We start from the raw sequence: 26,926 nt of genomic DNA on the forward strand, positions 1-26,926 counted from the left end.
GTTTTAGGCCTCAATGGGTTAAAGCTGCATTAAGTTCTTTTTGACCACTAGATGGCAGAACAAACATGATCTTAAACCAGATGGAAAAGAAGATAATCAGTTTAACATTTTGTGAGCAAGCAACATGATTCCTGCCAAATCTTGCCACTTGCCGCTGTTTGAAATTATTATCAGGATAGCGGCCGGTAGGTTGCTAAGTATCAAATAATAAAGCTATTTTGAGTTGATACAATTACTGAAGTTATCTGACTTTTATTCACATTTGATTACAGATGTTGTGTTTATTTAATCATTTAGCAAATCTTAGTTTTGTCTGTCATTTGTCAATCAGGTACAATCACGACAGCTCAGAAACTGTAGAGGACAACATTGAGTTCACTGCAACAGATGGCATCAATTCAGTTAGTTTTATTCTGCAAGTAAAGGTAATATAAATGGACAACCTTGATTACTTTACATTCTTTGCCGTTCTTTGCAGTCAGAAAAAGGAAACTAAAACTGAAACAACTGTTTTACAAAAGTGACATGCATGTCATCTTCAGGTGATGCCCATCAATGACGAGGTCCCAGTGTTGGTTGGTGGTTTAAAACCAGTTCTCAGCTGTGCAGAAGGACAAGAACAAGTCATCACAGCTGAGTATATCTACGCTACGGATGCAGACAGTGACAACAGCAGTCTGACATTCCTGATTGCTCGGCAGCCCTATCATGGTGTGGTTCTCCGAAGCTCCATTATAGTTGATCGCTTTATCCAGGCAGATATCACTGCAGGGATCATTACCTACAAACACACAGGTGGGCAGCGGAGTCAACAGTCGGCTTTGGGGTAAAGTGTTTTTAACTGTTCTGGGACCAATTATCAAGATTACAATTGTTTTTGGCAAATGCATTGCTGAGTTTCTGTCATGTATGATGTAGTGGTTATGTAGTGGTTAGTAATTCAATTCAATTCAATTCAACTTTATTTATAGAGCGCATTTCATGCACAAGGCAGACTCAATGTGCTTCACAATGGATATACATAATTACAGTTAAAAAACAAAACAAAACAACTAAAAACAAGCAAATACAAACAATTAGAAAAAAATAAATTACAAATTAATTGAAGAGTGCAGGTAAACAAGCTATGCCATATTCACCACATACACACTTACTTACTCACACATGTGCACCCACTCCCACAACCACACGTACACAGTTCAACCGAATGCTGTTGAAAAAAGATTGGTTTTTAATCTGTTTTTAAAAATGGCTACTGATTTAGTACTGGTCGCTGGTTCAATTCCGGCCTGCAGCTTTTGTGGAGTTGCGTGTTCTACCCGTGTTAGTGTGGGTTCTCACCGGGTACTCCGGCTTCCTCCCACAGTCCAAAAACATGCATTTAGGTTTAATTTCTGACTCTAAATTGTCCATAGGGATGAATGAGAGCGTGATTGTCTGTCTCTATGTGTCAGCCCTGTGATAGTCTGGTGTACCCCGCCTCTTGCCCATTGTCAGCTGGGATCGGCTCCAGCCCCCCGTGACCCCAATGCGGATAATCGGTTAAGGATAATGAATGAAACTCGGAACGTCGGAACTCGTGTTGCAAAGGGGGGTGGAGCCAATCCCACACTTAGAGACATACAGCCATTCATGCTCTCATACACACCTACGGGCAATTTAGAGACACCAATTTAACCTAAGTTGCAAGTCTTTGTGGGTGGAAGGGGACCTGGAGAGAACCCATTCTCACACCAGAAGAACATGCAAACTGCACAGAGAACCACTTCAAGCCGAATTGGAGCCTGCTAGCTACTACACCACTGTGTGACACTCTTTTAGAACTTGGTTGTCATTTTTTTTACTGTGCTTATAGTGAAAGCATTTTAGCTGGAAGAGTAAGAGTTTGCCCGAGAAATGTCAAACTACACCTTAAAAGTAAGGTAGTTGATATATATATATATATATATTTATGACATATCCCTGTAGGGAAAACTAGGAAGAATAAAGACATCATATGATGTTTTGTTAAAGCTTCTGGTGACTTCACCAAATGCTACACAGGAGCTTATGGTTTTTCCCTTCTTTCCATTACCATTCTACTTTATGATTAAGTTCAATCTCAATATTTGGAGCAGTACCTTAATATTTTTGACAAAGCACCTGTACTACATGTTACGTATATAGTAAATATTTTTGAGAGATAAATAAGTATAACGAATACAGTGGAATACAGTACAGTTGACTTGAAGTACTTTATGTGATTGTGGTTTCAGGATTGGAGATTGGACTCACTCCTCGCCATGACACCATCACTTTTGTTATCTCTGATGGAGAAACAGAAAACTCTCCTCTATGCTGTGGTAGAGAAGACCCCTCCAGGACTCAGTCACGACATCTGCCTGTGTATGACCTCCAGATCACAGTGTTTCCAGTCGACAGCCAACCACCTTCTTTAGAAACAGGTGGGCGATTTCTAAGTACAGCATTACAAAGTACAACACCACACTGTGTGATAGGACAAACAACTTTAACTATTTAAATTCTTTACCATGCCTATGTGCAGTGCATTTTGTCACCAAGTCATACATCCATCCATTTTCCTCCGCTTATCCGGGGCCGGGTCGCGGGGGCAGCAGGTAGTATTTTGATTTATCTGGGGATAGGAAATATCTGATACACTACACTCCAGTTGTGAGATAGGCAGAAAAGTTAGAGTGAAACTTCCATATAAATGCAGCCCAACTGTTACCACTTATTAATTGGTGTCATGATAGCTTTATATCTAGTAGGTGTCATCGTATACAACAATGCATTAGATAGAAACGCATGGCATTTACGCCATTCTAGTATAAATATAGTAAGTAGGCCACGGACTTACAGCAGTATTGAGTGAAAAACAACAGTGAAATGAGAGTTACAAAAATGTAAGCTGCTTGTGCAGCCACCTAAATCATGAGTAGAATATCACGAGTGTTATAACTAATGGGTGTGCTGGGCAACCCATGATAATATCTGATTGTTATTCTGTTTTTACAAAAAATTTTGGCTTCTTAATAGAGATAGACAGAAAGAGATGCCCCTTGTATGGAGAGAGGCTGTTGTCTGTGCCTGCAAGGCACTGATCCATAAAGAGTATAAAGAGTATACTGTAAGAGCAAGAGAGTTAGGAAGTTGTAGCAGCTAGAGGGTTAATAAGATCAGGATGATTGACCTCGTGATAGGTTTATTTTGGTGTTATGTGTCACCAAGAGGTTGTCTTCTGATCGGAAGGTTGGTGGTTCGATCCCCGACCATGGCAGCCTACATGTTGAAGTATCCTTGAGCAAGATACTGAACCCCAAATTGCTCCCGATGCTGCGTTCATTGGTGTGTGAATGAATTCCCAATGGTGGCAGGTGTGCCCTGGTAGTCTCCGCCACCAGTATGAATGTGTGTGTGAATGGGTGAATGAGCGTAGTGTGTAGTGTACCCCATTTACCATTTACAGACTGCACTCATTAACCAGTTCACACACTTATTCATGCTGGTGGTCAAGGCTACCCTAAACATTGCTACCTGCCACCATTAGGAATTTATTCATACACCGATAAAAGCATTTGGGGTTCAGTATCTTGCCCAAAGATACTTCGACACGTAGGCTGCCATGGTCAGGGATCAAATCATAACCTTCCGATCAGTGGGTGGCCACTCTAACAACTAAGCCACAGCCGATAAAGCCCATTCAATCGTCAAATAATATTCAAAACTGTTGACTGAGCCCAGTTTGCCAAAATATAAGGCTTTAAATTTCATTCATTAAAATTCACTGATGTTATTATGGCCACAGCAAACACTAAAAAAGTAATTTAAACAAACACATTTTACAATTTAATACCTAGAAATACTTAAACTGAAATGCACAAATGAAAAAAGTTTAAAATAATTTAATTTGGTCAACAAACAGTATATAGTTAGCTTTATGTGGTAATAAGGTTAATCATTGCCATTAGTTAAAGTTTTTTTTTTAATGTTTTAGCATGCTTTGTGTTTTCTTGTTCGTAGGAGACATCTATATGGTAGATGAAGGTGGGTCTGCCACAATAACTGCTTCTCATTTGAAGGCCTCTGACGTGGACACTGCTCTGGACAAACTGATGGTCAGTCTAATTTCTCCGCCCAAGTTTGGCTACATTGAAAATGTCCTGCCCAGTCCTGGCTTCGAGAAAAGCAACACAGGCATCAGCATAGGTAAGCATTATGGTATGTGTTATCATCAGATTGGGAAAACAACAAAATAATATTCCGTGTTTCTCTGTCCAATCTCCTTTTCTCCCAGCTTCCTTTTCATACAAAGACATCATTGACGGTCATGTGAACTACGTACAGTCCAGACACGAGAGGATGGAGCCCACAGCTGACCAGTTAATGCTCTGTGTATCAGACGGAAAACACAGCTCGGCGCATGTCGCGTTCTACATTATAATTAACCCAACAAATGACGAGATCCCACTGTTTGAAGCTCGGAACATCACTGTAAGTTTCACGACTGAGGACCAAAGTTAGCTATGTCCTTAAAGGAACACTCCACTGTTTTTTCATATTAAAACATGTTATTCGGGTAAGTAAGACGAGTTGATACAGACCTCTTGCGTCTCAATGCGTGCACTCAATCGCCCTGGCGCGCGGAGCTACTTGGCTAGCACTTAGCTTAGCCCAGTTCATTCATTAGGATCCAAACAGATGGACAGTTAGAAGCGACCAAACTCCTCCACGTTTTCCACGGCGCAGTAATATCATCACTTCCGCTCCCTCTCACTTCCGTCAGGAGTGATGATATTACTGCGCCGAGTCGAAGTGCTCCCAAGTGCTATTCCGCCATACATTATAGTTATCCTTTTTATCCGCTTCGAAAAGCGCCACGTTTTATTTTGTGTCGCCATACTTGGTCGTTTAACTACTCGTGTAGCTGTATTTAAATAGGGAAAACCTGGAGGAGTTTGGTCACTTCTAACTGTCCATCTGTTTGGACCGCAATGAATGAACTGGGCTAAGCTAAGTGCTAGCCAAGTAGCTCCGCGCGCCAGGGCGATTGAGTGCACGCATTGAGATGCAAGAGGTCTGTATCAACTCGTCTTACTTACCCGAATAACATGTTTTAATATGAAAAAACGGTGGAGTGTTCCTTTAAACTTTGTTGACAACATATGACCCAATGTTGATTGATATCTTCTGTGACAAGGTACAAGAAGGAGACATGAAGCCGTTGGACTTATCAGTTCTACACGCAACAGATCTGGATGTCCCCAAGAACATTCTGCTCTTCAGTGTGGTCAGAGCCCCACAGCATGGCAGCATCAGCACCCTAAGCAAAGAAAATCCAGTGAACAGGAGACGAGAGGCCAGTCCTCAACACCCTGTGGTCGACTTTACAATGACTAATCTTTTAAATGGTACCTTTTACATGTCAGAACCTAAAGCCTCATTTCACTCTGGAGCACGCAGGCCTTTTTAAAAAAAATAATTTAAACTAAATATTACATCTTCTGAATGTCAAATAAATCTGTATGATCACTTGTGTCTAGGTATGGACCTGATGTACATGCACGATGACTCAGAAAATATGGAAGACAGTTTTACTATCCAGTTGACTGATGGCAGGCACCAACTTCAACGACAAGTGATGGTTAAAGTGCTGTCCGTCAATGACGAGGAGCCTCATGTCATCAGGTTAAATTAACATGTTCACTACAGTTTCAGTTTAAATTATAGACACATCATTGTGAGAAAGTAAGTGAACTCAATCTTTTCCCCTTCAGGAACAATGGACTGGTGGTAGAGCCAGGAGAGGCCAGGCTTATTTCCAGTGTTACACTATTTGCACAAGACAATGATACTCCTGCTTCAGAGGTCATATACATATTTGAGAGTGTTCCCATGCTGGGACTACTTCAGCTTAAGGTTGGTGCAGTACTGTCAACATACACACCACACCACATATTTTGATATTATACCCCCTGCTAGTTTTACTTTGTCAAGTGATGGGAACACACTTCAGTAAATGGTAAAGGCTTTTTACCTCAAATGTGAGAAAATGCAGCATGTCCACTGCCAACACTGAATGAAAAATCAATCAAATCAAATCAAAATTATTGCGGCTGTGGCTCAGTTGGTAGAGCGTTCGCCCAGTGATCGGAGGGTTGGTGGTTCGATCCCTGACCATGGCAGCCTACATGTCGAAGCATCCTTGAGCAAGATACTGAACCCCAAATTGCTCCCGATGCTGTGTTCATCGGTGTGTGAATAAATTCCCGATGGTGGCAGGAAGCACTGTTTATGGTAGCCTCTGCCACCAGTATGAATGTGTGTGTGAATGGGTGAATGAGCGCAGTCTGTAGTGTAAATCGCTTTGAGTGGTCGCAAAGCGACTAGAATTTACCATTTACTTTATTTGTCCCCGAGGGGAAATTCAGTTTGTCTGGTAACTCTGTTAGAATGAGCGAAGGATCTTTTGTATCGTTCTGCAAGAGAGAGAGGAGACGTCCACTGCTGTTTTTTTGGTCCATAAAGGTTTTGTGTAGCAGATGATCCGGGTATTTCAGGAAGGCCTCGAACATGTTGACAGGTCATCTCTACACCACCTCCTCCAGTGTGTCCAACCTGGCTCCAACCACAGAGCCAGCTCTTTAGACCAGTCTGATCATCTCTGTGTGTGATGCTGCCTCCCCAGCAGACTGCAGCATAAAACAACACACTACCACCACAGACTGATAAAACATCTGCAGCATCTTACTACAGATGTCTAGAGATCTGAGCTTCGAGAAGAAAAAGAGGCATTCTTCCTCCTATATTCGAGGTTCGACAATCAGTCAGAGCCTCCTTTCCAGCACCCTTCAGTAAACTTTGCCGGGGAGGTTGAGTAGTGTGATTCCCTGGTATTTGGGAACGCAGCAGCACTCAGCAGAGGGCTTGTGGGTATCCCCACACCTGTCTGGTGCCTCTCACCCTGGGCAACTCCTGAAAAGGCTAGAGTCCAGCCTCTCTCCAGTAGTTTGGATTCGTAGCCCAAGCTTTGCGTTGAAGTGAGCCCAACAACAACTAGCTGGTAACAATCCACCTTACCTACAAGCTTGAGCTCCTTCCCCACCCAAGAGGTGACATTCCACGTCCCCAGAGCCAGCCATTAAAGCAACCATGCCCAGGTTGCACCTAACCCTGCAGGTGGTAGGCCCACTGGGTGGTGAATCCACATAGTTATTTTGGGCTGAGCCTAACCAGGCTACATGAACACAGGCCGGACACCAGACACTCACCAGCATGGTTCCAGTAGGGGCCCCCTATTGAATTTATGCAACAAACTGCATTGAGTTTGTTGCATGGAAAGATAGTATTTAGGAGACCAGGCTGCTGCCCAGCACTAAACAGCAGAGTAGGTTAAAAGGTTTTCTCGAGAGTCTGTGGAGACCAATCTTTGGCAATCCTTGGTTTGGTTCTGATTTGTCAGAATGTTCTTGAACTAAGTAACTACATTGGACACGTAAAAACTTGTTATGCACAGCTGCCCACAGGTCAGGGGACAGACTGGCTTGCATTAATGCCCGAAGAGAATTGAATAAGAGAAACCAAGAGCAGATATAGTGGCACAGCCCCAACATGAGGTGTTTCTCAGCTCTTTTCACATCGATTTCCAATTATTCTAAATGTGAATTTTTTTCAGTTTTTGGCGTATTTTTCAAAAACAGTGAGAAGACTTTTTGAAAAAAAATAAACATAAAAATATAGCACATACAAGAAGTACATAATTTAAAATCCAGCAGAAGATGAATTATAATAATAAGTAAGGTGAAGCCTTGAACCTTTGGTGTACATCGGTTCACCAAAATATATTAACTTTGTACAGTTTTCAATTGAATATCTGTCAAAAAGGGTTTTAGAAGAATTTTGGAATTGGGGTATGGCTGAATTCCTCCAATGATCTTCCTCCGAAGGAATATATCAGATTTCAATTGTAGAATATTGTAAGAACATTCCTGGAGGGGGAATCCAAAATAATTTCCAATTGCCATTTCTTTGTGATATTCTGTAATAGTAGCTGTCACTTTACACATCAGCTTGACACTGTGTTATGCTTCTGTCTTAGGAAGGTCAGGACTGGGTGACACTGACAGCAGGGAGAAACTGCACCCAGGAGATGGTGGACCTGAACCTTCTACGCTACGTCCACATAAGGATTCAGAGTGCTGAAACACAGGACTTCTTTGTATTCCACTTGTTAGATGGAAAGAATCAATCCCCCCCAAATCACTTCCACATCTCTGTGAAAGCTTTAGAAAAAGGTAGTGTAATTCACTTTTAATTTCTCTGTTTGACATGAATTCTTCATTAGACAAGTCATAACGATAGGGTCCCAGTGTAAATGTAGCCTTTAACTGTCTCCTCCACCATGTTCTCCAGGAAATATTGCTTTACTTGTAAAGCCAGTGAACGTCAGCCTTGGAGATCATGTGGTTCTCACCACAGATGTACTGTTAGCCACAGATGGTACAGACAAGCCGGAGGAGCTTCTGTATATTGTCACCAACCCTCCTGCTCACGGACAGATAGAATACATCAAACATCCTGGACTCGCCATCTCCACCTTCAGCCAGATGGACATAGCAGCCAACCTTGTGGCTTATGTGCATGACAACAAAGCCACCACACCCACAGAAACCTTTCAGTAAGTCTAGAAGCCATTGTATGACTTGATATTACGTATTCTCATTATTATATTTATATGTAACACAAATGTAATGTCGTTTGGGTGTAAAGGCTAATCCCTACTGGATGCACTTTTAGAAGCATTTTTGACATCTGTCACTAGTGCATCTCATAGATAAAATAGTATTCAATTCTGTTGAATGTATGATAGATCAACGATCCCAGCCTGTTTCTGTTCCTAATTCACTACATGCAGTTTCCCTTCACTTGCTACTGCAGGGGAAATAAAATCAATCAATATATACAAACATTGTTGATTTCTTCCCATGAAGCGGACATGAAATCTATTCAGAAAATCATTAAGTTTTAGTAAATTTCAGTCAGTGAACCTGGTGAAGGCAGGATATTTGTTAGCCTGGCTAACACCAGACTATTCTCAAATGAGGGCTAGTCTGGCAACGAGCAATGTATTTCTCCGTAGAGGAGGTGTGGTTTACGATCCTCCGGAGCCGTTTATTGGGCGCTTAGAATGTCTATCAAAGCGTCTGTAGGTAGCTCTTAGCCAATCAGATCAGTTATACCAGATGACGTAGTAGAACAACAGAAATGGATGTTTGTTGTGTGTGTGTGTCTGTGAGAGAGTGTTGCTTGCTGCTTTGCTTCTCCAGTTCTCGCTTTCTGCAAGATTATTTATTTTCACGCTTTATTCCCCCTCATGTCATTCAGCCACACACATCCACTGATTTTATGGGCAATAATCAAGCTGCTGCGGGCCTCTCGGCGGCTCCGCTGTCCGCGGTAGCGGGGCTATTAGCCGTTAGCGGCTATTAGCTATTAGCAGCTATTAGCCGCTAACGGCGCTAATAGCCGCTAGCGACGCTTATAGCCCCGCTACCATAACGCCGGTGATCTCAGCGGAGCCGCCGAGAGACCTTTCGCCTTTCAACTTTCGCTCTAAACTATTTCAAACACCATCTACAGCTAAAGAGAGTTTCGCGTCAGCTGCAGGATCCGTAAGAAAACTACAAGCTTCCGTCTGCCGGGTAGTACGCGTCATCGTCTTGCCGTCCCTCCCCGCTCTGTGATTGGATCCCTAAAACAGGGCTAAGAAACTCGCCTAGTTTCCAGACTGCCTGGAGGTTCGAAATTAAATTCGAGCGCGCAAGGCAGTCTGGGTATACCCAGGCTAGATATTTGTGTGATTTATAACAGCTGTCTATGCAGATTTCGCTTCACTTAACATGATGGAAGACAGAGTCAGTTTATGGTTCAGAATCACTTCCTTTGCCAACTGCATGTGTGATGCATGGTAGCCTATTTACATTTACATTATTATGTTATTATTACATTATGTTTTTATTGTTTTCAGCCTAAATGTCATTAGTCAGGATTCCCCTGACAGGCAAATTTTCCTCCACTTGTCAACAACTGCATGCTGACACAGTGCTAGCTTGGCTAAACCTGCATTAGCATGTACTGTATGCCTTTCCAGTTTAGGACCCTAACAACCATAGCAACCTGTTTGCCATACCCTGGACAAGTACTTGGGTTTTCTTGTGTGATTGCAATCTTAAAACCGTGACAGTAGTGTTTCAGTGGGAAATTAGTAAAATAATCTGATGTGCAACTGACAAAAAAAGTTATGCTATTACTTAGCCAAGATAGACAGTCGACCAATGCCCAGTTGGTTATTGAACAGCAAAAATATTAAAATAGCTGAATGAACTGACAAATTATCTTCCAATGGTCCTTACATGTGTGCTCTCAGGATGACATGTCACCTGTTGTATATTTGGCAGGTTTGTTGTAAGTAATGGTAAAACCAGCCGAAACGGAAGCTTTGAGATTGCGGTGGAAATGGTGGATCGCATCCTGCCGTCTCTGTTCTACAAAAAAGGATTCTCAGTTCCACAAGGCTCCTCCATGTTCTTGAGTCCTGAGTGCCTGGTCATGTCTGATCCCGACACTCCACCCAGCTCCCTGACTTTTGTCCTCGTCCAGCCTCCACAGTATGGCAGGCTGCTTTTACGTGGCATCACACTAACTGCTGGTTCAAACTTCACCCAGAGAGACATACAGGAGCTGGAGGTAGCATATAAACACGACGGGGGGCCATCGCAGATCGATCGATTTGCCTTTACTGCCTCTGACAGCACCAAACGGGGTTTCTTGCTAGATGGGCAGTTACATATGGAACCTGTGTTCTTTACTATTCAGGTAGGTATGGTGATAAACGTCTGTTTTGTAAGGCTTCTTGGTTGTGTCACAACTCAGAATCAGAATCAGAATCACAAGCCTTTATTGTGATTGCACAGAGTAACAAGTAATAGTACAACAAAATTTGCCATCAACCCGTCCAAAACGTATAAAAACACACATATAATATGACAGAGGTGAACAGGACAAAAGGACAAAGATGAAGAGAAAGAAATACAGCACAATGTGGAGAGGAAAGGAGGAAAAAACAATGAAAAAAAACCTCAGCAACATAAGCACATACATAATACATAATGGATGTACGTTATGCGCCCCAGGATCCTATGTGAGCCAATTGGAAGAGATAACAATACCCAGATGTGGTCCATCATCTCCTTTAGGGGCCATTTTCCATGTGTTAATAATGTCCCCGCTAGATTTCTACAGCAGCCACTATGCTCACATATGATAATGGTTATTATAAAATGTGTCCCAAGTAAGAACTCTGATATTTAGATCAGTTACACACCAATAAATGAATAGAGTTAGATAAAATTACAGCAAAATCTCTGAATTTTTTGACTTGAGCAGTTTCATTTGCTATGATAAATACTGTGTTGTTTCTCCTTGCTTGAAGTAGCTTTCATGTAACATGGTGGTCAAGTAGCAACCAGGGTCATTCCCAAAAAGCTAGCTTGATGTTGGTTCTTATTGTTGTAGGAAAAACATGACAAGTAAACTAAATATCTAAATTGGTTGATGAGGTAAATTGGGGGTGATGTTAGCATGTTAAACAAGGTAACATGAATGAACATGCCATATCTTGTCTAGGGCTATAAAACCATGTTTCAAGGATTATAACATGTAATACAGCTGAATACAAATACATCTGTGTTGTCTAATTTTAGCTCATTTTTATTAATGTGTGCAAAAACACATCATACATTTAAAATAAATAACTTGAATTGAAAGGCCATAATGGAACTAAAAAATAATTTTTTGCAGCAAAAATACTTTCATTTAGAACGATTGTTAAATTAAGATTCCGATACAGACAAATGCAGATAGTTAAATTTGTGTTTATCATATAGACTATGTCACATTTCATTAATCCAAACCACTTCAATTTCAATAATGCCATGTTAACTAATCTCTATTTTTCCCATAATTTCAGATCAAGCCTTTGGATAAGTTGTGTCCTAAGGTTGTGAAGCTGCTTCCTCTAACAAAAGCAGAGCTTTTAGGTGATGGACGGTACGGGATCTTTGTGTCGTCTCACAAACTGAAGGCCCAAGACAGCGATAGCAGGGAAGAAGAGCTGATATTCTGCATTGTTCGCCAGCCCTACTTTGGTTACCTTGAAAACATCACTACAGGTCAGGAAAGACAAGTTATTTCCACCTCAGTTTCATCTTAGTTAAGTGAGTCAATGAGGGGGAAAAAAAACATTTTTTTGCTCTTTTTTTTGCTCTTGCAGGTGGTTTTATACCACAGCGATTTTCTCAGATGGAGCTGAACAAGAGAACTATTGCCTACATTATCAACCCAGAAAGAGAGTCTCTCTCCGACAGCCTGGAGTTCACAGTGACCGATCCTTTAGGAAACTCTAGTCCCTCTCACATGTAAGAAAAATACTGTAACATTTTTTAAATTACAGTACAGGCCAAAAGTTTGGACACACACCTTCTCATTCAATGCGTTTTCTTTATTTTCATGACTATTTACATTGTAGATTCTCACTGAAGGCATCAAAACTATGAATGAACACATATGGAATTATGTACTTAACAAAAAAAGTGTGAAATAACTGAAAACATGTCTTGTATTTTAGATTCCTCAAAGTAACCACCCTTTGCTTACTAGAATGTAAGACATGTTTTCAGTTATTTCACACTTTTTTGTTAAGTACATAATTCCACATGTGTTCATTAATAGTTTTGATGAATCTACAATGTAAATAGTCATGAAAATAAAGGAAACGCATTGAATGAGAAGGTGTGTCCAAACTTTTGGCCTGTACTGTATGTCTTAATTTTACAGTTTAGTCTTCACTGTGCTTGACCTTGCCTCTGCAGACTTGAATTTAGCTGGTCTACTGTGGAGCTGTCAAAGTCTGAGTACTCTGTGCATGAGGAGCAGGGGACTGTCTCATTGGACATAATTCGAAAAGGAAACGTGGCAGAGTCTTCATATGTCACTGTCAAGGTCTGAAGATCTATAGTACATTTAGTACATTTATGTCATCAGATCTGATTTTTGGCCTTTTTCTCACATATGTCAATATGTGTTTCTGTGTCATGTTTCTTTATCGCAGGTAAAGGAGCTAACTGCAACAGCTGGAAAAGATTTCCTCATAAGCCCTTCTTCCCTCATTCAGTTTGATCCAGGTATGCCCTCTTTCATATAGAAAGCTTGCCTTACGTTTTTTAAATTCACTAATTTTACAAATAAAGTTTGGTCAAATGTTAAAATGGGAACGTTTGTGAAAATGTTTTATATTTTAATTAGCTTCCTGTATTTATCTATTTAGTTTTCTACGGCATAGTGATGGAAAACCTTTAATTTCCCCCCATGTAAAAAATGGTTTGGCCCACAATAATAACACGTCAAACTAGACGGCAACCTAAACGTAACAGCTGCACCGCGGTCACTGTTGCTGATCGCTGCCACTCTAATCAGTGAGAGCATTTCCTTTTCTTTTCTTTTTTGGCCCACCACCACCCCCCCACTTTTGGAGGACAACTTTATTTTTATTTACAGAACAAGAAAAGGTCAAACAACTTCAACAGAAAATAAGGTAAACAATTAAAAAATAAAAATAAAGAGTAGATATTTACAATATTTATTGTGTGGCCATACATATAGCTGATAAGCAAATCAGCAGACAGACAGACAGACAGACAGACAGAATTTTATGTAAATGCTACAGATGCGTATGTGTGTGTGAGTGTGATGAGACATTTCCACCAGGCACGACGCGTAACGTCTCAGCAGCGTCCGAGCCGCGGCTCTCCGCTCTGCAGCGCGATCAATCCGTAGCGTTTCTAATTTTGCCGCGAGCCGTTGCTAAACCGCGTCAAGCTCAACAGAGCTGATTGCACAAAACAGGAAATCCAACACAGAATCAATGTAAAACACTTCCGCCCACTTTCAAAATAAAACACAATACACAGTTCATGCAGTCTAAAACTACTTCACATCAACATTATGTTATGTCCGGGGCACCAGATCAGCAATCAATCAATCAATCAATCAATCAAAGGGTCTCACAGGATCGGCGACACGGACGACAAGAGACTGATTGTTGAAGTGGAACATCATACAATTATTTATGACATAACATATTGTTTTTATAAGGATAGATGGTCAGATCAACAGATCTTCCACGTCGGAGAAGCAAAGTAAGCTGTTTGTTGTTGTTTACTTTATACACAGTTTAGTTTATCACGGGATCTTACGGTCTCTCGGAGGTTCAGGATTTTAACGTGTTCTCGTTATGTCGTGTGTATACGGCTGGCTCGATACGCGTCCGTTACGCACCCGGTGGGAATTGACGCCTGGAAGAAGATGGAGCAAAACCGCGGCGGACCCGTTCAGTGGCTGCTCCGCGCCCGATGGAAATCCTCAGTCTGTCTAAGCAGTGAAGAAAACCCATTCAAAACCCAACAGGGGTCGCCAACGGCAGTTACAGAAGACCTCCGGCCATATCTATCTCAATACAAAAGTAGATGACTTCTCACTTAATTTATTACATCAGACATTTTTTTTGTGGCAATATCATTGTCTCAATCACTTGTTTCAAGTCTTCTACAAGACAATATGATGTAATTTCTGTAAATAATGGTAATTTAGAAAAAAATATATGATAACCTGCTTTATCATCTGATAGAATCTTGTTCTTGTCCAAGCAACTGCCATCACCATATTCATTCAGTTATTTCAAGTGAGCTTCAAAATAAAAAGTTTTAAAAAAAGAAAAGATAAATTCACCTAAAAAGACCTGCACCATCTATTGTTTGTTTTTGTTTCTGTATATGTAGGAGTGTCAAAGACAAGCTGGCAAACTGAGATCATTCAGGACAACCTTGAGGAGCCTGACGAGATGTTTGAAGTGCTGCTAGTCTCCCCTGAAGGCACAGTGATCGGCAGTTTTAACAAGACTCGAGTCACAATCAGGGACTCAGGAAGAGGTAAAAAATAAAGACTAGATGTATATCTTTAGAATCCAATTTTGCCAGGTTGAATCACTTCACATAAAAAGTTTTTAGACATTTTCATCACTTTTTTTACATTCCTTTACTCACCTAAAACATTTCAAATGAAACATAATATTTAAAAGCATTTGACAGGACATTACATTATACAAGATATTATGTCCTGTATAACCTTGCCACCATAGTGTAGTATATTTGTTTTTGTTTTTAAAAGAAAAAAAAGGAGCTGAAATTTGCCCAAAGACACTATAACACAGGGGTGTCAAACTCTGGCCCGCGGGCCAAATTTGGCCCGCAGTGTAATTTTATTTGGCCTGCGAGGCAATACCAAATTATTATATTATTATTGTACTATAAAAGCTGACCCGCCGGTATTATACGGCGCATTTACCGCTAATACTACAAATCCCACAATGCCCTGCTGTTGTTTTGGCGCGTCAATCAGGACAGGACCCAGAAACGCTCCTCTGTGACAGTCGTCATAGCAACCTCAAGCTAGAGCTGTATCACAGCTACCCCTTCCCAAAAATGGCGAAAAGTAAGGCAGAATTTATTAACCTGTTGAAAAAGTTTATTTTGATATTTAAATCGGAAGGATGCAAATAGAAAAGAGGCACACGATTTTTATTACATTTTTTATTTAATAAATTAATGACATTGATTATTAGTGTTTTTTATTTGAAATTTGATTTTGCATGCCTGCACTATTTAGTTATATATTGTATGTTTATAAGCGTTGCTGTTTCCATATTTAATGTTAAAGCAAAACATGTTTGGTATATATTAAAAGGTTCATTTGTTCAATGTTGGCCCGCAATTTTATTCAAGTTTTAAATTTTGGCCCATTGTGTATTTGAGTTTGACACCCCTGCTATAACATGACTATTGCAAATATAAGAAAATGGTTTTAACTGTGGTGACTGAGGTTGTGGGAAAGTTTTGTTTTTGCACACTACCTTTCAGAGATCTTGACAGGAATGAGTGAATAAGATGGTAAAACCAGACCAGTGTCAGCAGGACCCACGTTGTCAGAGACAGGGCTATGACATACAAAGTTCAGATTACAGGCAGGGTCATGCTGTGGAAAACATCAGTCAAGGCTAAAAGCAATACAAATGATGAAATTGTGAGTTTCTTAACCCTTTCCATTCCTGTTTTTGTAGATGGTGAGTATTGAAGTGAAGTTGTGTCAGGTAACAGTTGAGCTGAATGATTGTTCAACTTGTCAGGACAGTGTGGGAGGGACTCAGGGACACACATTCTTGTGTTTCTATCTTTGTGAGGGCCCTCATTGGAATAGTAAATTCCCTGGCAAGGTTATAATAGTTTGGGATTTTTCATTAGTTTTGGTTTTAATTTTCGTTGTCAATTTTTGTTTTCAAATTCAGTTAGTTTTAATTCGTTTTTAGACTGAGTTTGCTAGTTTTAGTTTAGTTTTGGGGTATTTGTTGGGTGGGAGATTAAAAGAGGTCACAGTAAAGTTTGCCTTTATTTCCTTTGTCTTATCCATCTTGATTATGTATGAAAAAAGTTGACAAAGACGAAAACGAAGGACATTTTCACTATAATTTTAGTTAGCTTTGTAACCACACAATACAGTTTCAGTTAATTATCCTTATCATGTAACCTTTAACCCTTAAAACAAAGTCTGAAATCTCAAAAAAGCCTTTAGAGAAGTGAGGACCGGCCAAATGTCCTCACTTTGCAAAAATGTCCTCACGCTGTGGGTTAAAAACGTGTTCTGGTCCTCACTATGTAGGAAGTTCAAGAACACACACACACACACACACACACACACACATGCTTCTTGCTTTATAGATAGATTGGACATTTGCATAAAAGGTGGTGAATTTCTTTTTTAAACCACCACAGGACAGCACAGACTGAACCAGAATCACGAGGAGGCCATTCTTGGAGGAAAGGAGGTTCCATCAGACACGTACCCCCAGCATGGATCCATTCAATTACAGAAACTGTCCTTCAGCACAGATCCAGCAATCTGGGCCCGGGGCGACAGCATCCCCAGGCCTAAAATCGATCCCCCCAAAAAAAACCTCAAAGTCATGGACAACTCAAAGTCTGTCAGTACCTGCTCTTAAAGATCAGAGTGTGATTTGACTTTTCGCTTTGTCTTGTTTTTCATCTTAAAATCACCTGTTACTGTTTCACCTTTAGGTTGCACCTTCATCAGTTATCTACAATGGGACTGACATTGTTTACACGGTAAGCAGCCACACCTGTTACTAACTGACCTTTTAAAGTCAGAAAAGTCTTCACTTCTCATGTTTCTTTATTTCTAGTATCATGGCATCATGAAAATGCAAGTCGAGGATGCCACCTCCCCATCAAGGAGCGGCAGAAAGGCAAACATCCGTGTGGTTAGCAGGGGAGCACAGCAGCAGGTGTCTGCTGTCCCAAAGTCAAACACAGATCCTCAAAGAAATATCTTAACTCCAAAAGCAGCCCGCTCTAAAGGACATGTGAGTACAAATGGAACTGTTCCTCTTATGCTTTATGTAATGTTAAGTGAACAAAGAATAACTCTCTTTTGCTTGGATAGCACATGGAGCTGTTGTTGATTGTAGCATACCCTCCGAAAGATGGTGGACCCGACTGATGGTTTTCACAATGTTTATTTCCATACAAGCTCCTTATTAAGTCCGTAAATCAAAGTGAAACCAACTTGAGAACTTGTGCCTCCTCGGGGGGTTGCTATTATAGTCAGCCTTCGCCATTTTATTCTTGTGTTACTGTCACGGCTTTATTTTCCTTTTGTTTACTTTATTTAGTTTAGCTTTTACTGCCTTTACCATCAGCTCGTACCGTTGCAATTGCTTGGTTTTACCGCAATACACAATACCGCCAGGAAGAAGGAAGAGATTTAGCGATCCTTCAAAACAAAAGCTCATTACTAACATTAGCTCAAAAACGAACAATAGGCACATAAAAAACAGATGAATTACATTTTTACCATAAACTTAAATCATGAATAATATTTTTGTACCCAAATCATGTTAGAATGTATTTTAAACACACTTTTTAAGGACTTTTTAGCTTTTTTAACCCATAAAACAAACACAAGCTGCCCTCTTGTGGACAACACGAGAAACAGCATTTCACAAAACCCAAAAGTGGTTAGTTATATTGATAATTAGACTAATTTCAATGTTGTGTCACTTCATTCCTTGAAATAGTCAACAGGGGCCTCATGTATCAAAGAGTGCGTAGCTTTCATACTGAAAGATGGCGTACTCCAAAACCTAGAAAAGTACGTACGCAAACTCACCTCCACATGTATCAAACTGTGCTTATGCCAGAATCCATACTGGTTTTTAAGAAAGCCATCGTGAACAGAAAATTTAAGTTGCTTCCAAACTTTTGGCCTGTAGTGTAAAAGGGTGAAAGGGGGCGTGGTTAAATCAAAGAGGGTGGGGCTTTGCTCAATATTGTGATGGCAAGTGTTCAGCCCTGGACTCTCACGAAGCATGAGATATTTGAGGTAGATCAGATAAAGTAAAGTGAAAATAGAACAAATTCCTGTGTCATGGTGAATGATCAATGTTGGCTGCGCCACCACAGCAGCACCGCTCAATGAAAACTCACAATCTTCAAAACAAAGTGTCAACATCTGTCTGACCAAAACTTGAGGTGGCTCTGGTGAACCACCTAGGAACAAGCCTGATTTCCACCGGGCGCGTTACAGCAGCGTCACGTCAGCGTTGCGTACGCCGTTGCAAATAGGTAACACTCTAATCAATGAGAGCATTTCCACCGGGCGCGCTGCGTAACGTTACAGCAGCGTCACGTCAGCGTCTCTACGCGAGCATTAGGTAGGACTTCTATTTCTCCGCGAGACGCTGCCAAACCGCGTAAATCTCAACAGAGCAGATCGCACCAGACAGGAAGTCCGACTCAGAATCAACGTAAAACACTTCCTCCCCCTTTCAAAATAAAACACAATACGCAGTTCATGCAGCCTAAAACTACTTCACATCAACATTATGTTATGACCGGGGCACCAGATCAGCAATCAATCAATCAATCAATCAATCAATCAAAGGGTCTCAGAGGATCGGCGACACGGAAGACAAGAGACTGATTGTTGAAGTGGAACATCATACAATCATTTATGACATAACATATTGTTTTTATAAGGATAGATGGTCAGATCAACAGATCTTTAACGTCAGAGAAGCAAAGTAAGTTGGTTTTTGTTGTTGTTGTTTACTTTATACACACAGTTTATCCATAGACTGTATAAATAGAGTTTAGAGTTTATCACGGGATCTTGCGGTCTCCCGTATGGTCAGGATTATCGCGTGATCTCGTTATCTCGCGTGTATACGACCGGCTCGCTAAGCTGACGTGACGCTGCTGTAACGCGCCCGGTGTGAATTGACGCCAGGCAGAAGACGCAGCAAAACAGCAACATAACAATAATATTTCTGTAAATGTGTATGGCCCACAGGCTACAGCTGATAACTCCACACCCAAGCCTTGTGTGCCAGAACTCATGGGACTTCTGCATTTCAACCATACCACCAATCAGCTCTTTCACTGCAATGGAGTCTCCTGGAAAACCTGGGCACCATCTGATCAGGTACTCCAGCTGGACAACAAAGGAACCATGCATTAGCTTCTTTATCTTTGATCTTTGGGGGAAAAGATGTCTGACATTTGCAATATTTTTTCGATGATACTATACTATTTCACTTGTGTCCCTTGTCTACTGCTAAAAAGTTTGATTAGAGTCAATCATAACATCCAAATTCCTTAGTTGAGTTGTAATTTGCTGATAAAGTTAAGTAAGTTACTAGAAATGCCTCTCTTTGCCACTGTTGTCCTATAACTTTGATCACTGTATTTGTTTTGATTCATTTGCAGAAATAACATTTCTTACATCCATAAATTTGTGTCCATAAAGAGATGTAGTTTCTTAAGACAGTAAAGGGTCTAAGATCATCAGGACTGATAGTTATACAGCATTATGTGTTGTCAGCATAATGACTTTAGACTAGGGCTGGAATATCACGATATTTCAGGCTATTTTTGCGATAACGATATTCTTGACGATATTACGAAATACTTAAAAAGATATAGAAAATATGATTATATGATATTTTAGTCTGTATAAATAAATAAAAATCTAAAATGTAGTGTGAAGTGCAAATCTCAACAGTTGCCAAATATTTAAAAAAATTACTCTTGACTCTTGAGTATGAGCAAATAATAAAAATAACCATTTAGGGGTTCTGGGGGGCATATTTTAATGACATTTTGTAAAGGAGAATAAAGGTTCTTGTATGTTTTATTTAAGGCATCTTATTTTGACAGTCTTCTTGTAAGTGGTGGATTCTGTTAACACACTGTGCTCTTATTTTGAAAGCTGCGACAGGGAGTAAGTAGCTTTTTGTGATTAAAACAACTTTAACCACTACATCAAGAAGTAGGAACGTTGCCAATATCATGATATGGATTTTTTTTAACCATAAAAAAAACATACCGATATTATCGTGAACGATACGATACGGCACACCCCTACTTTAGACAGTACTGTCCTTATAAATGCCTTTGTATCTATATAATGACTGGAAAGTATCATGTGCATCTCTATATGGAATGTTTGTAGATTATATTTTTGGAGTGACTTATTCTATGTCAAGATATCTGCCTATTTCCTCCTGAATCACAGATGGTGAGTGCTCAGATGTGTCCTCAGGGCTGGACCTTCCATGGTGGCGTCTGTTACACCCTCAGCACTGAGCACAAGGTCACATGGAGCACAGCTAACAGGGCCTGCAGGGAGAGGTACAGTTCAACATGGAGCTAGTACACATTCTGTAGGCCATGCATTAAAACTAGGGCTGTCAATCGATTAAAGTATTTAATCGCGATTTATTGAATGAATCCGTAGCAATGAATCACACATTTTTTAAATCTGTTTTTAATGCACCTCAACAGGATTTTTTTTTTCAAGTTTTTACTATTCTTATCAACACGGGAGTGGACATGCTGCTTTATTCAAAACTACACTACAGGCCAAAAGCTTGGAAGCAACTTATATTTTCTGTTCACTATGGCTTTCTTAAAAACCAGAATGGATTCTTTGGATTTTTGGATGTGTTTCCTGCATGATCAGACTTTACCTTTATTGAATTGAACCATTTTCCTCAATTTACCTTCAGGTTTACATTGATGTTAGCAAACCATTGCTTTTGTATTGTTTTGAGTTTGTATTATTCGCTTTAGCTCTTTGGCTTTTGAGAGTTTGGATACAAAACTCCCAATAAATCTCAACTGTGTTCAAATCTCTGACACACTACCACAGAAATGGCTAAAATTGAAGCAGCTGAGTAAAGAAACAAGAGTCCAGATGTATACATTAAGGAAAGAAGGATATACAAAGTCTAAGCAATAAAAGCCCAAAGATCTGATAATTATAGTCAAAATGTGTTCAAATAAGTGACTCTTTATAGTATATATAGTTTTAAAGTATAGCAATGAAACTATGATCCTTTTTGTAAAAAATGTGATCTTGCTGCTGTAGTGTATGTGCATTATTATTGCAACAATCCAAAAGAATGACAATTACTGTCCATCCAGAACCTCAAAGGTACTGGTTGCTGAAAAAATATGGTGGAAGGAAAACATGTCAAATTGAGGCCCAACAAGAAACTACAAGTAAATGTAACATGACTCAATACTAGCCCCTAACACTAACAACATGTAGTGTCCAACTTAACATGTGACAAGGTTAAACAAAAATCCTGTTTTAAACAGCGCAACACAAACTTAACTTAACTTTTAAAGCCATAATTAAAACTATATAATTTGAATTTATATGCACAATACATATAGTGTGTTTACATGCACAGTTTAATCGAGCTATGCTTAAAAATCGATATTGTCGTCTAATAGGACTTCTGTCCTTGTCCCAGTTTACATGAAACTGAGAAAATTGAATAACTGACGGGAACGTGTCCTCCTCCTCAACACTGGGTGGTGATATGCGTCGTTCAAGCAGGTTAATATGGCGCAATTTCTGGTTGACCTCAGTTTGACACTTTGTGGCTTCGCTACTGACCGGCTAACACGACCGGCTAATGTGATCAGCTAACACGACTGGCTAATGTTACTGGCTAGCGCGACCGGCTAATGTGATCGGCTAATGCGTTTAGCTTACGCGACCAGCTAATGTGACCGGCTACTGCGACCGGCTAAAGCAACCAGCTAACACAACCGGCTACTGCGACCGGCTTTCTTTGATGTTTTTGGGGTCATACGCCAGTGCAGCACATGCGCACACGCGTTGTCTTGTCATAAATGCCAGCGAAAATCCTACTCCAATCACATTATCTGGATTTCCCAATCGGAGTTGGAGAACTCTGATATTACTAACATGTTTACATGCACTTCAGTTGTCCAGTTATAGTCAGATTAAGGCAATAATTCGGTTTTTTTTTTCAAGTGTCATGTAAACGTACTGATTATCTTTTAGAATACACAACTCTCCCTCTTGACTTTACAATTTCAGATATAAAGGCACTCTAGCGAGCGTTCTCTCTAAAGTCGACATGGACTGGCTTTGGGACTTCAGCGGAAGAAAACCATTTTGGATAGGTCATTATCTTTGAATCATTTGTTTCAATACCATTCTTTTTTATTTTTGGCATGAGTACAAATTCTCTACTCTTACTGACTGACGTATCTCCTTCTGTTTAAGGCCTGAATGACAGGGACGGCCGTGGACGGTGGGAGTGGACGGGTGGTGAGCCGGTCAGCTACACTAACTGGAGAAAGACAACTCCTCTGTCCAAAAAGAAAGGAAACAAAAAGTGCGTCCTGGTGTGGAGAAGGGCAAAGTGGCAAATCAGAGACTGCAAGACGAGTCGAGGTCATCGATTTGTGTGTTCAAAAAGAATTTGAATTCAACAGCATCACAGCCATGAGCCATGTTTCTGAAGGGGGAAGAAATGATCCTCGGGACGTTTAAACTGCAACACAAGACAACTTTCTGATAAGGATCAGAGAGAACTTTGCTTGAACTGCTCATATAATTTATAATTACTGACAAATGCTAACCTAAGTGAGATTGTTTACACTGCATTTATTACAATTCACCACCTAAAATGTTGTTTTATATGTGAAGCCACAATGTATTTAGTCTGTTTTCCTTATTTTAGACAGAACCAAAGGCTGGATAATCATCAGAAGGCCCTAAAGCCTCAGTTTTTCTTCAGTCTGTGTTTTAACATACACTACTGGTCAAAAGTTTTAGAACACCCCAATTTTTCCATTTTTTATTGAAATTCAAGCAGTTCAAGTCAAATGAACAGCTTGAAAGGGTACAAAGGTAAGTGGTGAACTGCCAGAGGTAAATAAAAAAAGGTAAGCTTAACCAAAACTGAAAAATAATGTACATTTCAGAATTATACAAGTAGGCCTTTTTCAGGGAACAAGAAATTTAACTCTATGGAGTCTTGGACTATTTTGTCCATTTTTGAATTATTTTCATGTCTTTGTAAGTCTTTTTGTGTATTTTTTAAGTAATTTTGTGTCTTTGGTGTCTTTTTTTGGTCATTTTGTGTCTTTTTTTTTACATAAAACATAAAATGTGATTTTGAATCTTTTTTTTATTTTCAAAACACTATCATGCTCAATAAAGAATTTTAAATGTTGCAAATGTGCATTAATTTTAGAGTACACTGAGACATTAAACTGCATCATTTTCAATTAAATTCTGGAAAAGTTGGTGTGTTCTAAAACTTTTGACCAGTAGTGTATTTCTATAAAATAGGAATGACATTTGTCATTTCCTCAAAGATATTGTCAAACCTCATTATTTTTATTCAAAGAGTTGAGTATTTGGCATTATCAACATAAAAGAAAGAAAAAAAATCAATATGAAATCATAGTTGATTTGTGCATATTAAACTAAAATGGAGTATTTTGTTCATCTCATTCATTTGAACATTTATAGAATGTGTTCAAATTCATTTAAACATAGCCCTATTTAATAATTAATAATTATTGTTGCAGTAAGAATAAAATCAGTCTTTGTGACAACTCTCTAACCTGTGATGCTCTATCAACCCTTATGTGTGTCTGTGTGAACATCAACTTTAAAAAGAGCTCATAATATAGAGGTTATGTTATGTCTCAAACAAATAATATACCATTGTCTGTGTTCATCAAACCATCTGTCTTTGGATACAGAAAACCAGTATGTAATGCTCTTGACTGTGTATAAGCCAGTGGCGTTGTTGTCCCCTTTTTGAGAAATTAGTGTGTGTGAGTGGATTCTGCAAACCACAAGGTTAAGCAGCAATGTGATTATCCCCATCATGTGATCTACAGCCGGGCTATGAAAGAGGGACTTTTATATGAGCTGAAAGCATTTCTCAGAGGTTTGCATGCACTGAACAGATACACTATATCCTCTTCAGCTTGGTAAGTCCTGCTAAACCTTAACAGATCTATAGATAATATGTGTATGCTGCATCTATATTCATATTTGAGTGTTTTACAAAGTTGCAAGTTAACCTGAAATGTTGCACCATGTTAATATGGTTAGTTACAACTGTAAATGTTGAAGATTGTTCTTTGAAAAACTCATAATAGTAGCATTTGAAAGAGCAGCGAGTAAGGGAGAATAATCTTAGCCTTAATACCAGAAATAGGCTACACTGAGAGATGACAATAATCTAGTTTTATATCTACATTCAAACAAACAACAGCTTGTGTCTGGGCTGCTGTGTCGCAGCTGCAAACAAAACCCAAACAGAGGGAATGTGGGAAACTGTGCCAGTAGTTGTTGTTTTTTTTGTTATCTTACTGGCAGACAAGAAACAGAGAGAAACACAGGCAACCACTGGAGAATGATGCATTCACATGCATGCCAACAAACAAAGGACACAGATAAGGTGAGTCATGAAATATTAGGGCTTAATGTACTTTTCAATTATTTGACACTACGTGAAGTCAACTCAAATGCCCTTTTTATTTCTACATGTATTGATGATGTCATTTTTATGCTCAAAAATCATGATGATTTATTTGACCTTTGACCCCCAAAAGCGTAGTTACTGCACTCTGGTTTATTTGACCTTTGACCCTCAAAAGTGTAGTTACTGCACTCTGGTTTATTTGACCTTTGACCCCCAAAAGCGTAGTTACTGCACTCTGGTTTATTTGACCTTTGACCCCCAAAAGGGTAGTTACTGCACTCTGGTTTATTTGACCTTTGACCCCCAAAAGTGTAGTTATTGCACTCTGGTTTATTTGACCTTTGACCCCCAAAAGTGTAGTTACTGCACTCTGGTTTATTTGACCTTTGACCCCCAAAAGCGTAGTTACTGCACTCTGGTTTATTTGACCTTTGACCCCCAAAAGTGTAGTTACTGCACTCTGGTTTATTTGACCTTTGACCCCCAAAAGTGTAGTTACTGCACTCTGGTTTTGCATGTTGGTGCAACAATATTGTTGTCTTCTTTCAGCTTTTATATTTTGTTTTTAGTGAGTTTATTACTGTATTAAGTTTTTAACAACTATATTCAAATATTTGTGTTATTTAGACTTAATATAAATATTAATTAATGTTATATTTTAGTCTTATATAATTGTATCTCACTTTTTTACTTGATCACTAACTAGATAATAATTTCCCTATCTTGTCTTCACTATTCAACACAATTAAGAAATTCAAGGCTAAGCTGTAACACGGTAAAAAAGATGTAAGTGAACTTACTAGTGCTTTGGTTTTATGTTTAAATTCATATATATATATAAATCAAACCGTGGTAAGTGCAATTGCTTTGGTTTTGAGCTGGATTTTGTAGTTACTGCAATTTTTCTACGATTATTTCTCTGAAATAAAGCAAAATTGAAATCTAAAACTTTGTCACAAGATAAAACAGACATCAAGGAGTTGTGAATGCATGTGAATGCATCACTGGAGAATGATGCATTCAAATGCATGCCAACAAACAAAGGACACAGATAAGGTGAGTCATGAAATATTAGGGGTTAATGTACTTTTCAATTATTTGACACTACGTGAAGTCAACTCAAATGCCCTTTTTATTTCTACATGTATTGATGATGTCATTTTTATGCTCAAAAATCATGATGATTTATTTGACCTTTGACCCCCAAAAAAGTAGTTTCTGCACTGTGGTTTTGCAATGCTCTAAATGTTTTAATAGCATTGCACAAACAAACAGAGTGCAGTTACTATAATGTTGTTTTCTTTTAGCTTTTTTTTCAGTGAATAAATACTTTAAAATGGAATTTGTTATGTGTGTTTAAAAGTGTTTAACAACTCTTTTCAAAGATTTCTGTATTTTAGACTTTTAGACATTATAAAGTAATGTTATATTTTAGTCTTAATATAATTGTATCTCACATTTTTACTTAATCACTACCTGGATAATAATTTCCCTTTCAAAGAATCTTATAATTTATGTTATTCTTGTCTTCATTATTCAACACAATAAATAAATAAATACAAGGCTACTCTGTATTACAGTCACTGTTGTAAGTGAACTTTGGTTTTCAGTTGGATTTTGTAGTTACTGCAATTTTTATATCATTATTTCTCTGAAATAAAGTCAAATTGAAATCTAAAACTTGGTCACAAGATAAAACAGACATCAAGGACTTCATTTTTTTTATTTATTACTCAATTTCAACCAAAAATGTAGTTATTGCTCTTCAGTGTTCTAAACACAACTGCAGCTTATTCAAGGCTAAATTATGAGGTGGACATTTGCTTTGGAAACAGTCAGAATAGCTGCTGGTCGGTTAGGCTTTAGCTAATGCTTTATGCTAATGTGTAATAAAGTTCGGAGTTGGAGACT

At 39.2% G+C, this 26,926-nt stretch overlaps 1 protein-coding gene across 1 annotated transcript in view; it reads left to right on the top strand.

The window, feature by feature from the left end:
* frem1a (Fras1 related extracellular matrix 1a) overlaps positions 1-23,508 on the top strand; it is a 39,271-nt gene extending 15,763 nt beyond the window's left edge. Inside the window, exons 14-36 of the mRNA XM_059355391.1 lie at positions 332-425; positions 543-795; positions 2,256-2,444; positions 4,024-4,209; positions 4,298-4,494; positions 5,201-5,411; positions 5,544-5,688; positions 5,778-5,919; positions 8,099-8,294; positions 8,413-8,677; positions 10,458-10,875; positions 12,029-12,230; positions 12,332-12,476; positions 12,930-13,059; positions 13,169-13,241; positions 14,895-15,044; positions 16,941-17,149; positions 17,244-17,291; positions 17,369-17,548; positions 19,537-19,668; positions 20,761-20,876; positions 22,603-22,688; positions 22,792-23,508. Coding sequence (XP_059211374.1) covers positions 332-425; positions 543-795; positions 2,256-2,444; positions 4,024-4,209; positions 4,298-4,494; positions 5,201-5,411; positions 5,544-5,688; positions 5,778-5,919; positions 8,099-8,294; positions 8,413-8,677; positions 10,458-10,875; positions 12,029-12,230; positions 12,332-12,476; positions 12,930-13,059; positions 13,169-13,241; positions 14,895-15,044; positions 16,941-17,149; positions 17,244-17,291; positions 17,369-17,548; positions 19,537-19,668; positions 20,761-20,876; positions 22,603-22,688; positions 22,792-22,994 — 3,970 coding nt within the window. The 3' untranslated portion in view covers positions 22,995-23,508. The remainder of the gene's footprint in view (positions 1-331; positions 426-542; positions 796-2,255; positions 2,445-4,023; positions 4,210-4,297; positions 4,495-5,200; positions 5,412-5,543; positions 5,689-5,777; positions 5,920-8,098; positions 8,295-8,412; positions 8,678-10,457; positions 10,876-12,028; positions 12,231-12,331; positions 12,477-12,929; positions 13,060-13,168; positions 13,242-14,894; positions 15,045-16,940; positions 17,150-17,243; positions 17,292-17,368; positions 17,549-19,536; positions 19,669-20,760; positions 20,877-22,602; positions 22,689-22,791) is intronic.
* Positions 23,509-26,926: the final 3,418 nt, after the last annotated feature.

The sequence above is a fragment of the Centropristis striata genome, chromosome 17 (genome assembly GCF_030273125.1).
Source record: "Centropristis striata isolate RG_2023a ecotype Rhode Island chromosome 17, C.striata_1.0, whole genome shotgun sequence".
Classification (NCBI taxonomy): domain Eukaryota; kingdom Metazoa; phylum Chordata; class Actinopteri; order Perciformes; family Serranidae; genus Centropristis; species Centropristis striata.